This window comes from Triticum aestivum, chromosome 5D (genome assembly GCF_018294505.1).
Source record: "Triticum aestivum cultivar Chinese Spring chromosome 5D, IWGSC CS RefSeq v2.1, whole genome shotgun sequence".
NCBI classification, from domain to species: domain Eukaryota; kingdom Viridiplantae; phylum Streptophyta; class Magnoliopsida; order Poales; family Poaceae; genus Triticum; species Triticum aestivum.
Window position 1 is genome coordinate 288398512 of NC_057808.1, and position 14978 is coordinate 288413489.

At 41.9% G+C, this 14978-nt stretch overlaps 1 protein-coding gene across 1 annotated transcript; it reads left to right on the plus strand.

Annotated features, from left to right (window-relative positions):
• The first annotated feature begins 1871 nt into the window (after positions 1-1871).
• On the plus strand, positions 1872-14644 carry LOC123121170 (polycomb group protein EMF2B). The gene is made up of 22 exons (XM_044541098.1): positions 1872-2128; positions 2203-2342; positions 2919-3087; positions 3202-3257; positions 5014-5128; positions 5214-5370; positions 5445-5522; positions 6297-6433; positions 7422-7481; positions 7634-7758; positions 8924-8988; positions 9984-10036; positions 10300-10353; positions 10441-10500; positions 11594-11640; positions 11714-11862; positions 12153-12279; positions 12378-12426; positions 13057-13140; positions 13293-13372; positions 13921-14010; positions 14222-14644. The coding sequence occupies exons 2-22, from the start codon at positions 2308-2310 to the stop codon at positions 14346-14348; spliced, it is 1917 nt and encodes a 638-aa protein (XP_044397033.1). The 5' UTR covers positions 1872-2128; positions 2203-2307; the 3' UTR covers positions 14349-14644.
• Positions 14645-14978: the final 334 nt, after the last annotated feature.

Below are 14978 nucleotides of genomic sequence, written 5' to 3' on the forward strand. Positions count from 1 at the left end.
GGAGCGCTCGAGCTTTGTAGTTTGGGAAGGGTTGTGGCGAGAGGAAGAAGAAGGCATATGGGGACAATTGTGCATATTCCCTTTTATAAGCAGTCGTAATACCAATAGTCCTATAAATGTGCCACTCACCTCGCCTATTCCCGATAAACTTGTGGCGTGATGCGCGAGTGGGATATTGTGAAATCATTGATCGAATCCCTTAAAAATGGGACACGATCTCCATGTCGAAGAGACGTGCCTATGAAGGGGCGGCCTCGAGCCGCGTATCGAGTCTTTATGTTTATAACCGGGCGCGGCCCTTCGCCAAAAGTTGTCAGTCAAGGATACTGTTCACACTCGAACGATTGTCCTTTGGAGCTAAGTGGAACAGATAGTTCGGACTTCGGACACGGCTCGACGTATGGCCGAATTGGATCAAGCGCCGTTTGAAGACTTCTCTGGAGGAGGATTATTCCGAACACTCGGGAGAAAGGGAACTCGCCCGCAAGCCGGAGCCTGCAATCATGGGAGATATATGAAACCGACGTTGAAGGCTAGTTCGGGGGCTACCGAGGGAGTCCTGGATTAGGGGGTTCTCGGGGTGCCGGCTCATCTCACGTGGGTCGGATTGTTGGACTGCACCATGTCCGGACCCAAGACACTTGTGCCTTGGTGTGTACCCCAAGCCAGGATGGAATATCTGGTGTTTCCTTGATGTAACCGACTATCTGTAAACCCTAGTATCCCTGGTGTCTATATATACCAGGGGGTTAGTCCGTAGAGATGAGGAGAACAATCGCCATCCTATTAGTTAGGGTTTAGTTCCTCTGATTTCGAGGTAGATTAACTCTGTAATCCCATATACACAAGCAATATAATCAAGCAGGACGTAGGGTATTACCTCTTAGAGAGGGCCCGAACCTGGGTAAATATCACGTTCTGCGTCCCTTGTTCCCCATCGATCCAGTATCCACAGTTCGGGACCCCCTACCCGAGATCCGCCGGTTTTGACACCGACACCATCCCCTCATCGATGTGTGCCATGTTGGCCTCAACCCTCAACGCTTCTTTGCTAGTGATGGAATGTGGAACGGGCGGTGCAGCGACACCTTTGTGAGAACGTCGCCCACATGTGTGGATCTTGCCACCTATAGATGTTGTCACATCTCCTTTTCAGGAGGCGGTGGATGGAAGACAAGGCATTGCGGATTGATAGAAGGGAAAAACGAACACAAAACTATTATGGGATGACCAAAAGGCTATATAGATAGATGAACCTAATCAAAAGGTGTAGTTAACGCACACGACACATCCACTACCATCTTGCATTAATTGCGGCAGAAGAAGGAAGTAAACGTATGAACTAGGAGCCCCATCACCATGGATACAACGCCGCTAGCAGATGATGCGGTTCGGTGCGGAAACACCGGCGTGGGCGCTCGTCGGGCCGGGAGAATCTTAGAAGCGGTCACAAGGTTCTGTCACTCTGCGGTTATGTGGTGTGAGGCCCACGGTGTGTTGGACTGGTTCACTATAGGGCTTTTGGATCAGTTTGTAGAGTAACAACGATGATAAGTTGGGCCAGTCAGCTAACGTCTAATGTGAAATGACGCAAACAAGGAAAGAAACGCCTTGCGGAAAAGCAGATGCTTCTGGTACGTTCACGATTACGATCGGACGGCTAAAATTCTCACATCGACGTGGAGGCTCGGAAAAGCAGATCCTTCCGATGCGTCCACGATTATGATCGGACGACTCAAAGTCTCGAATCGACGTGGAGGCTCGGAAAAGCAGATCCTTCTGATGCGTCCACGATTATGATCGGACGGCTCAAAGTCTTGAATCGACGTGGAGGTTCGGAAAAGCAAATGCTTCCGATACGTTCATCATTATGATCGGACGGCTCAAAGTCTCGAATCGCGGAGGCTCGGAGGTAGTTGATAAATTAAAGAGGAAAAGGAAAAACTAATTTCTTCTTCATCTGGTGCTCCCTTCCGGCCCAATGCGGCTCTAAATCTCTCTCCGCCGCCGCGCCGTCGCCGACGCCTCACGACCGGAACTTCGCCGCCACTGACGCGCCTCGACGCCGCCGCCATCGCCGTACCTGCTCTCTCCACCCCGTCCGCGAGCTTCGACATCGGTCTTTGAGGTATGACCGCGATTTCTGTCATCCAGTGATTATTATCACTCAAATCGAACCCTAACTAATTTTAACCTCCACAGATTTCTGGTGTGCCGGCGCACCATCTAGACCAGTCCCCGCCGGTTGATGCCCCTTGTTAAATCCGCCCGTCCGCGACCCTGAGGCGCTCGGCGGCAGCGAGGAGGATGCCTGGCCTACCTTTACCTGCCCGGGACGCAGCGTACGCCTCTCCCCCCTAACCTATTTTGTTGTTGCTGTGCTTATGCTATACTCGTGCTACTTGTTACTTGAGTTGTGTCGAATTTGCCTGGTCATGTCTGTGTGGGCAACCCAGGAGAAAAAAAATTTAGGTACAATGTTAGAATCGCAGTTGGATACTGCACTGTGGTCTCTGTGTGTGTCGGATGCTTTGTGGGATAGTGAAGTTCTTTTCACTGTAAGTGGCTACTTCCAAGAATTAATGTGTGAGTATATTCAGAGCTTACCTTGGTTGCATTTGGAAATTAATAAATGAGTATTTTCTATTGACTCATCCCTGGTTGGTAACCTATGTCGGCTGGTTGCACCTGGAAACTAGTAATTGGCCATTTTTATTTATAAGAATTAATCACTGGAAATCTGTGTGGCCCACCTTGGTTGTATCCAGATTCTGAAAAGTAGCTTAGTTGTTCTGTAACTGTTCAGCTGCTTTGCAGATATGCACTCATGTATATATGGTAGATGGTTTTCTTGATCTTAATAGTGAGATGAGATGAATGTATCTTCTTCTTTTGATGTTGGTGCTGCATACATGCAGGGACGCTGGGTGTGAATTCAGTTACCCTCAGTCTGCAGACCAGATGCGCCAGCAACAGCTGAGAGCTCGATTATCTCCAGATGAGCAGCTTGCTGCTGAAGAAAGTTTCGCGTTGTACTGCAAGCCAGTTGAGCTATACAATATCATTCAGCGGCGAGCCATTAGAAATGTAAGTTCCATCTTAATTTTGCAGCTTCATTTGACATGAATCACATGTGTTAATCACATAACCATCATGTGCAAGTGATTTGAGATACCAATGATCTCTCACTGACTTTTGCAGCCCGCTTTTCTGCAAAGATGCCTTCATTACAAGATACATGCAAGCCGAAAAAAGAGGTACACACTTTGACTCTACTGCAGAACACGCTGACACTCAGAATTGTTGTGATCCAAATCCAATATGTCGAGAAAAAGAAAGGACTGTCCTGTTTCAAAACGTATTTTCTTTTTTACATAGCGGACGCTTCACTATTTTTTATTTGCGAATTGCAGAGACTTCACTATTATGTAGTTTGCTGATTCCTTTAGCTGTCTTGGAACCGCGTACATAAGGTTGTTACGATTAGAGTTGAATCAAATTGGAAATGCTTTGAACATAGTAGTAGTATCAAACCGTAGATCCTACTCCACCCAATAATTTGAAGAATGTAGCAGGATTTTTTCATTATTCTTAATGCTTATTTAGTCATTTGGAAACTAATTGGATTGATAATTTCCCTTCCCAATGCCATTGCCTAGGTTGGCTATGCAACAGTTAGCACATACATGGTCATAAAAAGTAGGAGAGAAATGCATCAGAAGTCGATAAACTTGGCTAGTGGAAACACTTAGGCACGCCACCTTGCAAATCATGCATCTGCCTCCCTTAATTTGGCAAAGCGGATCAATTTTAGTCCAATCGAACCGGGGTATGGCAGGCAAAAGAACGGCATGCTGGTGGTGACATGGCATGACTGGGATCTTGCCAGGGGTTTTCCTACATGCAATACACATGAGTGAGGCGCTCTGTGTTGGGGTTAGGATGTTTTTCCAGATAGGTCATGTCGGAGGGGTCACACACTCACGCACAGTGTGATCCTAGCATGAGCGTTACATTAGACCCATCTTCTAAAGTACAATTAAAGCACAAATTTGTGGTTATGTGTTTTTAGCACAATTGTTACATAGTAATAGTTTAATTCCTGGTCAAATGTTTGTTCTACTGAAACTCAATACGCCTGGTATTTGAAACAGAGGTGGTACTATATATTGTATTACACATTTGGTACATTTGTGATCTATGGAACTTTAGTGTGTGTACTATACACATGATGTTTATTCAAGTATGGCTTTTGGTATTCGCAAAAAAAAAGTATGGTTCTTCGTAGAACCAAGTGAAGTGCTTTAGTTTACGGTGTGCCTGGGCTTTAACAATTTGCTAGCTTTTCTCATGGCCCTCGACAAATTCGTCCGCCCAACAGCTCGAGACCACCACCATCCCGCTCTGGTAAGCCGTCAAGAGAGTTTTGATAGTCGCCTGTGATGGCAAGCACCACTCCTAGGCCCGCCTCAGCTCTCTGTGTAGGAATCTGAGAGCGATGGTGGCCTCAGGCTCCGTTCGAGATTCTCAGCGGCTTGTGCCTCCTCCCGCCGGAGAATGACTGCGGCCTGCCGCTGTGGCCCTGGGCGTTGCTCCTCCACAGATCGAGGGGGTGAGATACGAGGGTGCGAGAGACATGGCAGTGAGGCAAGCTCATTTTATTTGTATTTTTATCGCTAATAGACGAGGAACCATGTGATTCCACCGATTTGGAGGAATCTGTTGGTTTGGCATCGGAGGGGTATATCCACTTGTGGGGAATCAGTCTGTTCCAGTTTCTTCTCAAACCAAACACAAGAACCAGTGCCAGGTGCAGAACCAACCTGTGACATTCCATCCCATGCCCCAAACCAAACACACCCTAGTAGAAGCTGAAACGGTAGCTTGGCCAAACAAGGCCCAAGTGATTAAGTTCTCAGGTGTAATGTCTGTTAAACTATGTACTAACCACTTTTGGATTTTATTGTCTATTCATCGTGCAAATGCTGATCAATGTTTGTGCTATGGATGTAGGATTCAGATAACGGTATCACTATCTCGAGGTACAAATACTGAGTTGCCAGAACAGAATATCTTTCCTCTTTATGTTCTGTTGGCTACACCTACCAGTAATATTTCGCTTGAAGGGGTAAGTCTGCCTATTTTTTAGTTCCACACATGCAACATTTTGTACCAAATGATCTCTTATCTTATTGATGCATAATGTTTTGCAGCATTCTCCGATATATCGATTCAGTCGGGCTTGTTTGCTTACCGCTTTTAGTGAATTTGGTAATAAAGGTCGCACCAAAGCTACATTCATAATTCCAGACATCAAGAATTTATCAACCTCCCGAGCTTGCAACCTTAACATTATCCTTATCAGCTGCGGTATGATGTGCTTCATATGTGATGTTTATGGTTTTACATTTCTTCACCACCATCACATTTGGTTCCCTTTTTAGTTTCGGAAGGGCAAGTTGGGGAAAATCGTGGTGAACATAACTGCTCTGTGGACCATGTGGAAGGCTCTGCTCTCCAAAGTAAGTTTGTGGTTGTTATTTTGTGAAAAAAAATACTAAACAGTTACTAGAATAAGCGCATTCTTACCGTTGTTTAACACAATATGCTAAAACTTATCAAGCAAGACATTTAGATAGCCACACAAAATGTGTGGCACACAAAATGTGTGCCACACAGGTTGAGCTACCACTAGCCAGTTACTGTTGCTTATCATGTGGTGGAAGATATAATTGTATTCTCAAATGCCCAATTCTTGACAAGAATGAAGACCAGTGATCAAACTATGTTTATCTCCCAGTATGCTATGCTAGTCCACGCCCAATATTCTTGGCCAAACCAATCCAACCCTTGCAACCACCTATCTCACAGCTAACAGCAACTTACCAGACCTTCTCTTGCATGGAAGATTAGTATTACAGTCGTTGGAAATAAAAAATAGTTAACAAACATTCCTTTAATCCATGGATAACTACTTAACAAAGTGTAGGTGAGCAAGATCTGGCTATGTTTACCGACTTTACTGTGGTTAGGAGAATCAAATGAAAAGTATCCTTAAACATTGCATTATCTGTTTTTGACAAGGGGCTACTAGGCCATGTATGCCATTAGTTTAGATTATTTTATCTCCTTTTAGGGTATAGTTATTGTCAGTCACCCATACTGGCTAGTATAGCTAGCACATGTGCCTTCTGAAATAAAGTGTAAAGAACACATTGAATCTCAGAAACCACTTATGATTTGTAGTGTTGTTGAGTGCAGTTATTTACTATCATCTATGTGATGCATTTTGTCAGAGCTTGAAGGGAAATGTTTCTGGGGTAAAATACCAATTGATCTACTTGGTTCGTCTTTGGAGAACTGTGTAACTTTAAATTTGGGACATACAGTGGAGTTGGCTTCTGCAGTTAGTATGAGCCCAAGTTTCTTAGAGGTATGCCAATTCAACTTGCTCATGGTTTTAAGCTTTAATGTTCCTATTGTATGCACTGCAAATTTTCTGTAGTATTTAACCATAGGATGGACGAAGCAAAATCCTTTTGCAGCACCTGAAGCATGTTTCAACTACATAAATTACCTTAGCCACCTGTACGTTAAATTTTGACGATCTACCGCATGTACCTTCTGCTATCTAGAAGGCTGTAGTGCTTGCAATTAATTAGCACATCCCATTGCAGAAGTTCAGATGGAAAATCGTCAAATTAGTAGTGCAATTTGCATCAAGATAACTGAACATATTATAAGATGAACATTAACAGTAAAGGTTGAAATTGTAGTTTATGGATATTCCAGTGATTCTGCAAATGTGTTCCATTCAGTTCTTTCTCAGGATCCGCTATCTTTTTTGTTTTTAATAGAAAATTGTTAAATCAAGAGAGAGAGAATATGCAGTGTAGTGGCAACTACTTGCCAATCTTAGGGGTTGTTTGGTTCCCAGTCACAACTTGCCACGCTTAACCATAGGCAAGCCACAGTTTTTTGAGGTACATACTTGTTTTTCGCCACACTTAACTACCTATATGGCCTATGTGTCATAGACACAAATCTTTTGCACAACTTGCCATGCTTAACCATAGGCAAGCCACAGTTTTTTGAGGTACATACTCTTTTTTTGCCACACACTTAACTACCTATATGGCCCATCTGTCATAGACACAATCTTTTGCACAACTTGCCACACTTAACCATAGGCAAGCCACAGTTTTTTGAGGTACATACCCGTTTTTTACCACATACCTAACTACCTATATGGCCCATGTGTCATAGACACAATCTTTTGCCACACTTGTGGCTTTAATTTTGTTAGCCACTCTTTTGCGGTAAGCCACACATTGCTTAAGCAAAGTTAGCCTTGAACCAAAGATGCCCGTACTTGACTCTATATGTTGACCTACTTGCCTTTCCTTTTGTTATATATGCAGCCGAAATTTATGGAGCAGGACAGTTGCTTGACATTTTGCTCTCATAAGGTTGATGCTACGGTAAGTTTATCCCTGTTACTTTATTTTTTATGTAATAATTGTTTCCGCATTTAAGTGGGTAAGTATTTTTTATATAGGATGTCAGCACCTTACTGCAGTATGTTCTGTTATTTACTTCCGTAGCTTCTCTGAGATTTGTATTATTGTTGCAGGGTTCATATCAACTCCAAGTAGGCATATCTGCTCAAGAAGCTGGTGCAAAAGACATGTCTGAATCTCCATATAGTAGTTACTCATACAGTGGTGTCCCACCTTCTTCATTACCACATATCATAAGGTAACACTACTACATGTATATGCATATCTATAGCTCTATTTATCGTAATAGAGTCGTGAGTAACTGCATTCGCTTGCTTGGAGAGCTTAGCTCGAAGATATCTATTTTGAGTTTTTGACAGGGTTTAGTAGATGGCCACTGCTTTGCAGTCAGCGCAGCTGAGCTTGCTGCCTGCTGAGAACATTTTATGTGTGTGTGGATGGCATGTACCAAATGTGGCAAAACCAACATGGACAGGCTGTTAAATGTTCTGTTTCATAGTTGAGGGTGAAAACTGGACATCTGTGACAGTTGAGCGGGCTAAGATGGACCTGTTCATTGTTAGGTGTTGTTTTGGAATGCACGGAGTCTATCTTTTAAATTGGCTGCTAATATACACAAATATATACTGATTTGTCATGTTCAAATAATAGTTATAGATTTTCCATAGAAAATACCTTCAGATCATTATATTACTTTTAGTGGCTTTCCTGAAATATAGTTGAAGAAAGTGATGGCATTGGTCATAGGGACATAATGCAAAATGAAATGAACATATTGCAAACACAAAGAAGTTCTCAGCACCACACAATAGATAGCGCAGTGGGGGGCGATTGGCAGGCGAGCCGCAAAGGTGGCAGATATCGAGAGGGAAGTGGGCATGTGTGCGTGGGGAGAAGAGGGGGGAAATATGTCACCTTGAGAGAAGAGGACGCAGAGTGAGTGCACACAAGAGAAATCAGAGAAGGGATTAGGATTTCACTTACAATTAAGGTAGGAGGAAAATAAATAAGATGGAGGTTTATTAAGAGGATTATTGTGCAATTAAAGCCGAATCTGAGAAAGTCCAACTAAAATTCTGAATCATTCGGTGAAAGTTGGATGGATGGTTCAAATTGTGTGGATTCCACAAACATGTGTTGGTACCTTCTATATAGATTTAGATGCCTGAAAGGGCAGGTAAAGGAATGGAGTCAGTATATCAAATTTCTTTTAGTGCCTAGTGGTGAGGTTTTGGCTACCGGCTCAGGTTTGTTGTGCTCTTGTGTGACCTTAGCCTAACCGAAGCACCTGTTGTCTGGCCAGGTCTTAGTGTGACACTTTGCTTTTACTTTCATCTCTACAAATGCATTTGCGTTTCAATATGGCCAATTGAGCAGATATAATTTTTTTGTTTTCCACACAGGTTGAGAGCTGGTAATGTGCTTTTCAACTTCAAGTACTACAACAATACTATGCAAAAGACTGAAGGTTATCCCTTACACAAACATTTGGGTTCATGTGTTTTTTCAGTTCCACACTTCCACTCACACTTGTTTGTATCATGTATTTGACATTTTTTCTAGGTGTTCCACATTTTCTCCTTATACCTGACTGTGAAAAGTAATGAACTAGATATGTTAGATATCTGAATAAATGATCCAGCAGCATTGAACTATTAAAAGATATTCTGCTAAGACCCTTTCATGGTACACATGTTGGAATAATAGCTACTTCTGTTTGATGGTGGTAATCTTATTACTTTGTCACACTAATTGTGGTGCCATAGCTAGTAACCTAGTGGAGAACTTTACGCTGTTACGCTTTAGGTTAGCATATGATCCTGGAACTAAAGCTGGCGAGCTAAGTTCGGTAATGGTAAGTATAATGGTTTTAATGTACTGATATGTTTTTAACTTAAGAAATGGCTTATAAATTTCTCTCTGAATTAATTATGAATTATGCATTTTTTTGTTCTGAAAATCAAGTTCCGTGTCATTACCATAAACGCAAAAGTCAGATATGCTCCGTTAAAAAAGATGCAATTACTGAAAATGCTGGTGCATAAGACAGAAAGCACACACCTCATATGATCTGTAGCGCTTCAGAAGGATAGTGTAACATTGAAATTGGAAGAATAAATTTTACGAACGTGTTCAGCATGGGAGACCAAAGTATCTTAATTTAATCATAAAAGGAGTGCTATGTGCTGTATTTGGTGGCGTAGTTTAAGGTATATGTTTGCCCATGAACTGATGTACGTATTGCTGATTGAGTGCCGTGTAGCTCCAGCCGTGTTTTTAGTCCTTTGTTGTGAATGCTAATCATGACAAAGATCCAGTGTTAGATTCGCGCAATTACCTATGTTCAGTTTACGTCACTTATTGACATTTGTTGGTAAAAAACCCGAATAGTTCTGGTTGGTTCATGATTCTTTGCTCTTCTTGTTTTTTTTTTTGTTTCTTATATTGGTCTTTTCTTACCAGTCACTGAAGATTTTGCTTGCCCCTTCTGCTTGGTAAAATGTGGAAGCTACAAGGTAAAGTTTGATGCAAAGTTCCATTTGCACTGTATTTATTCAAATGTCACTTTGCTGCTATTGGCTGGTGGATCATTTCACCTGCTACAGTTAGGTAAAACCAAATATTTTATTCTCACTGCACCACTAATGTCTTGATGTTCTTTGTGATGAAATTTGGATTGTGTTTGCTTTCTGCACGACCTTCCTATTTTTTTTGGGAACAATCTTTGTGCCCACTTTCTCAGGGCAAATCTCTAATGTTGTGATTCTGGTGGTACTAGGGTTTGGGGTGTCACTTGAACTCATCACATGACCTATTCCACTTTGAGTTTTGGGTTGGTAAACCTCCGAAATTTCCATCACTAAATCTTATTTGCTTGTTGTCATACTTTGATCGTAATTTGTTCATTATGCTCAAACAGATATCTGAAGAATGCCAGGCTGTTAATGTTAGTCTGAAGACTGATGTCTGGAGAACTGAGGTAAATCAGAGATCTAGAACTTCCAAGTTAGCTGTTTGAACCGAGTGTTCTAAGTTTAGCATGTTATATGGCTTGATTTCATGGAATGAATTTTGTAGGAGAGTATTATCTCGTGAGTGTGAGGTTCGTGTTTGAAGGGGAGCCTTGGTGCAGTGGTAAAGCTGCTGCCTTGTGACCATGAGGTCACGGGTTCCGAGTCCTGGAAACAGCCTCTTGCAGAAATGTAGGGAAAGGCTGCGAACAATAGACCCAAAGTGGTCGGACACTTCCCTGGACCCTGCGCAAGCGGGAGCTACATGCACCGGGCTGCCCTTTAGTGTGAGGTTGGTTTTTGGGGTACTGTTTGTGGGTTTGGCTAGGTCTTGGGCTGGAAGCGCTAGGCACAGCTGCGCAAGGATAGGAGAGAGGGTGAGGCAGAGAGCAGGAAATACTTGTTTTCCTTAGCTCTTTGCTTGACTTGACTCAGTAGATTACAATTTACATCTCGTGGTTTTATGCAGTATCCACTCATCCTATCTGTAGCACCCCTAATGGAGCACCATTCATTTAGATAATCCTTGAATCTAGGATTCCTAACGAGTACAACTAATTTGAATAAAACTCTAGGATTCCTAACAAGTACAACTAATTTGAATAAAACTGGTTAATCCTGACTAACCGAGGGACTAACTGAACCAAACAATTAGCTTGGGTGGACTCATTGAGTCAATATGACTTGGGGTACAACTAATTTGAATAAAAAGGGTTAATCCTGACTAATCGAGGGACTAACCGCACCAAACAATTAGCTTATTCCCCACATAACAAGAATATCCCTTGGTTTTCTGCTAATTAAATTCTCAGTTTTGTTCTTAGCTTTTCATCCTACTTTCTTGTATGCAAAGGCCATGAGCTGCACATATTATGCCTCTTGGTGATGATCAACCCATGCTTTCTGCAAAATTCTTTGACGAATGTGCAGGATACCTCGCAGAATCTGCTTTGCATAAGTTTTACGTGCTTGGCATAGTAAATCCATGGATTGTTAGTAATTGATTTGAATTGAAGCATTTTGTTTCTAATATTTGGAACTAATAATCCCAATTATTTTCAGCTTGTGGCTGAGGGAGTTGATCCAAGACATCAAACATTTTCCTACTCGTAAGCTATTCATCACTTTGCAAGGTGCTACTGCTATGTTCTCTGTTTGATTTTCCAAACTGTGTTGCATCAGCTCAAGGTTTAAGAAGCGTAGAAGGTTGGGAATGTTGGGAACCACAGCTGAGAAAATAAGCCATGTACATCCACATATCATGGATTCAGATTCACCTGAAGACGCCCAGGCAGTGTCTGAAGACGACTTTGTGCAGAGGGAGGAAGATGGTACATTCTTATCTTGTGATTTCCTTTTCCTTTTTTGTTAGTCAACCAAATATTTTTCTTGACTTACTCATACAGTTTGGCAAACAAGTAAAATTTCCGGTGAATTTGGATTTTTGGTAAATTTAGAATGAGCTAGTTCTTTTTTGTTTCATGCACACGGAATTTCAGCATTGAGAAGTTCTGCATGCTGTTTTGAATATAACACACCTGAAACATTTAGATCCTTACCTTGGGTGAAGATTTATTTCTTACACGTGCTCATATCCCATTTCCGTGTCTAAAATTTCCAGATATTTCTGCACCACGTGCTTCTGTTGATCCTGCTCAATCATTACATGGTAGCAATCTTTCACCACCCACAGTACTACAGTTTGGGAAGACAAGGAAACTATCTGCGGAGCGAGCTGATCCCAGAAAGTAGCCCTTCTGTTTACATTGCCGGTATCACATTATGCATTGTAAGATTTAAAATGTTAAGTTAAACTAACTGTTTTATTTTGTATACTGTCTGGCAGCCGGCAACTCCTGCAGAAACGTCAGTTTTTCCATTCTCACAGGGCACAGGTGTGTGGAAAATAAAAAACCTCTCATTGTATTGTTCTATGTTCTTTAAACTTTATTGTTCTATTTCTGTTGCCTGTTTGCATAGTTGATAGTTCCATAATTCTTGTTTAGCCTTAGGATTTTGTATCCACATTTTGTTTTCTGGGTGCCTGGTCTTTAGTTATTTTGTACGGGGGAATAATCAGTTCAACCTCTAACTTAGTATTTGAGTTTGATGCTGATTTATAGTCGAGGTCTAAAATGTTAGGTTCTTTCTCCTCGGAGGTTGGTGTGCAGTAATACTCTTCTCCATTCACGATTAGCTTCTCTTGAAATAAAATATGGTGATCTGGAAGAGCTTGCGTGTGTATTTTACACAAATACCAGACTGCCAGTCTTGCTAGCGTGATGTCTGGTTTGAGTGTCAGACTATATGGTTGCGCTTGGCTGTACGCCAGTCTTCGTTGTCTTGCTTTTAATGCAGATGCTCATCGTTTGGTTATTGCACTGCCCCTAATTATATTTTGTTTATTGGATTTTAAGTATTATATACTATTTATTTGTTATTATGACTTTGGACTTTGGATTATCTACAGTTTATTTTTCTACATTTGAAATCTAGCTTGACTGCATTTACTACGTTTCTTGTAGCCAATGGCACTGGAACAAGTTTTCTCGGACCGTGATAGTGAAGATGAAGTTGATGATGACATCGCCGATTTTGAAGATAAACGGGTCAGATACAATCATATTTGTTTCATCCTCTTTGTTCGGAAACATAAAATTTATATTCATGCTGTTGCCTACACGTGAGCTCAAGTCAGTCTCTGTCTAAAAATTTATTTCTACTATTCCCCCTTTTTAGTTATTACATTTCTGTGTTGCAGATGCTTGAGGATTTTGTTGACGTCACAGACGATGAGAAACTTATTATGCATATGTGGAATTCATTTGTTCGGAAACAAAGGTCAGGACTATTTTTGCTTTCTTCCTGAATTGGAAATCTCTTTTTATGATTTTAGTTGTTGTGAAATTTTGGATATGAAAATTCTTCAAGTACCAGGTCCTCATCATTTTATATTGTTTGAAAAGGTGTTTTGTGATGCGTTAAGCTGGGGGTGTTTCCAGTGAGAAGGGGGTACCATTTTGTCTTCGTCTTGCACATAATGCTTTGTTCTCCAGTCATTCTCATTTTGATGATTGTCGGAAGGCTGTTTGTTCCTTGTTGGGCATGGGTTATTTCTATATGCTTTTTTTTTGAACTTTTTCATACGACATGATACTCCATTGAAAGTTTTCATTCCGTTTTATCTGTTGTTGCCTTCAGAACAAAATATGTTCATTTGAGTTTGATTCAACTATGTGTATCCATCATATATGATATTTCTTCCTGCAGAGGATATCACAACTTTGTTTTGACAAGTTGTGTTCATCCTATGCGGTACAAATTTTGGTCTATTGATACCCACGGAACCCTCCATGTCCATTTCTCGTACTGAATTTGCTAAATTACAGGGTGCTAGCTGATGGTCATATTCCTTGGGCCTGTGAGGCATTCTCCCGGCTTCATGGAAAACATCTTGTACAGAATCCTCCTCTACTATGGTGAGTTGCTGAGCTATAGTTCTATCGATGTCAACTACTACCTCTGTCCCGTAATATAAGTGTTTTTGACACTACACTACACTAGTGTCGAAAACACTCTTATATTTTGGGACGGAGGGAGTAGTATCTGCTTGTGCTCATTTGTAACGCCTAGCAAGGCACCTTTTTGTTTGGTGTTTATTTGACTTGCAATTTCTCGCTGGGTGAACAGGAGCTGGCGTTTCCTTATGATTAAACTCTGGAACCACAGTCTATTAGATGCCCGCGCCATGAATGTCTGCGGCACAATTCTTCAAGGCTACCAAAATGAAAGCGGCTTGGACCCCAAGAAAATGTGAGTTGAGCATAGTGCGCTCATTATAATTTAAATCAAGTGGGTGTTTGGAGGAGGCCTTAGGAGCATGTTAAAGAGAGGTGAAAGCTGCACCTGAGGCCATGGAGGACTATTCTCGATTCTATTTATCGATCGGTTGTGTTGAAGCAGCAGTGATCCGGATGAGATGTGTTTACATGGACTGTTGTTGTTCGTCGTGTTCTGTTCCATGGATCAGCGCCTTTAGTGTCGCAGAACTTGTCGTATGGTCTGCAAACTTGAATCATTGTTCCTTGCTGCAATAAAACCTATCTAAAATTATACCTTGCGTAAGCGTGTGTAAAATTATCACGCCGTTTAGAAATCAGAGACTAGCACCGCAAGGTCCTGACTTGGTGTTATAAAACAATACTAGTTAGGAAACATCATGATTATCAGGACGGGGGACGAGAGGTAGTACAATTACACATCTCTAAGAGCGGTGTGAGAGCGGGCCTGTGAGTGGGCCGGCGGCGTCGAATGCCTTCTGCGGCGATGCAGGGCCACCGGTGGAGAATGGGCCGTCTTCGGCTGGGTATGAGGCCCAGTACGAAGTGATCGCAGGTGGGCCAATTTCTGTGGGCTTTTTGGACGAGACTATCGGTTACGTGCGAGA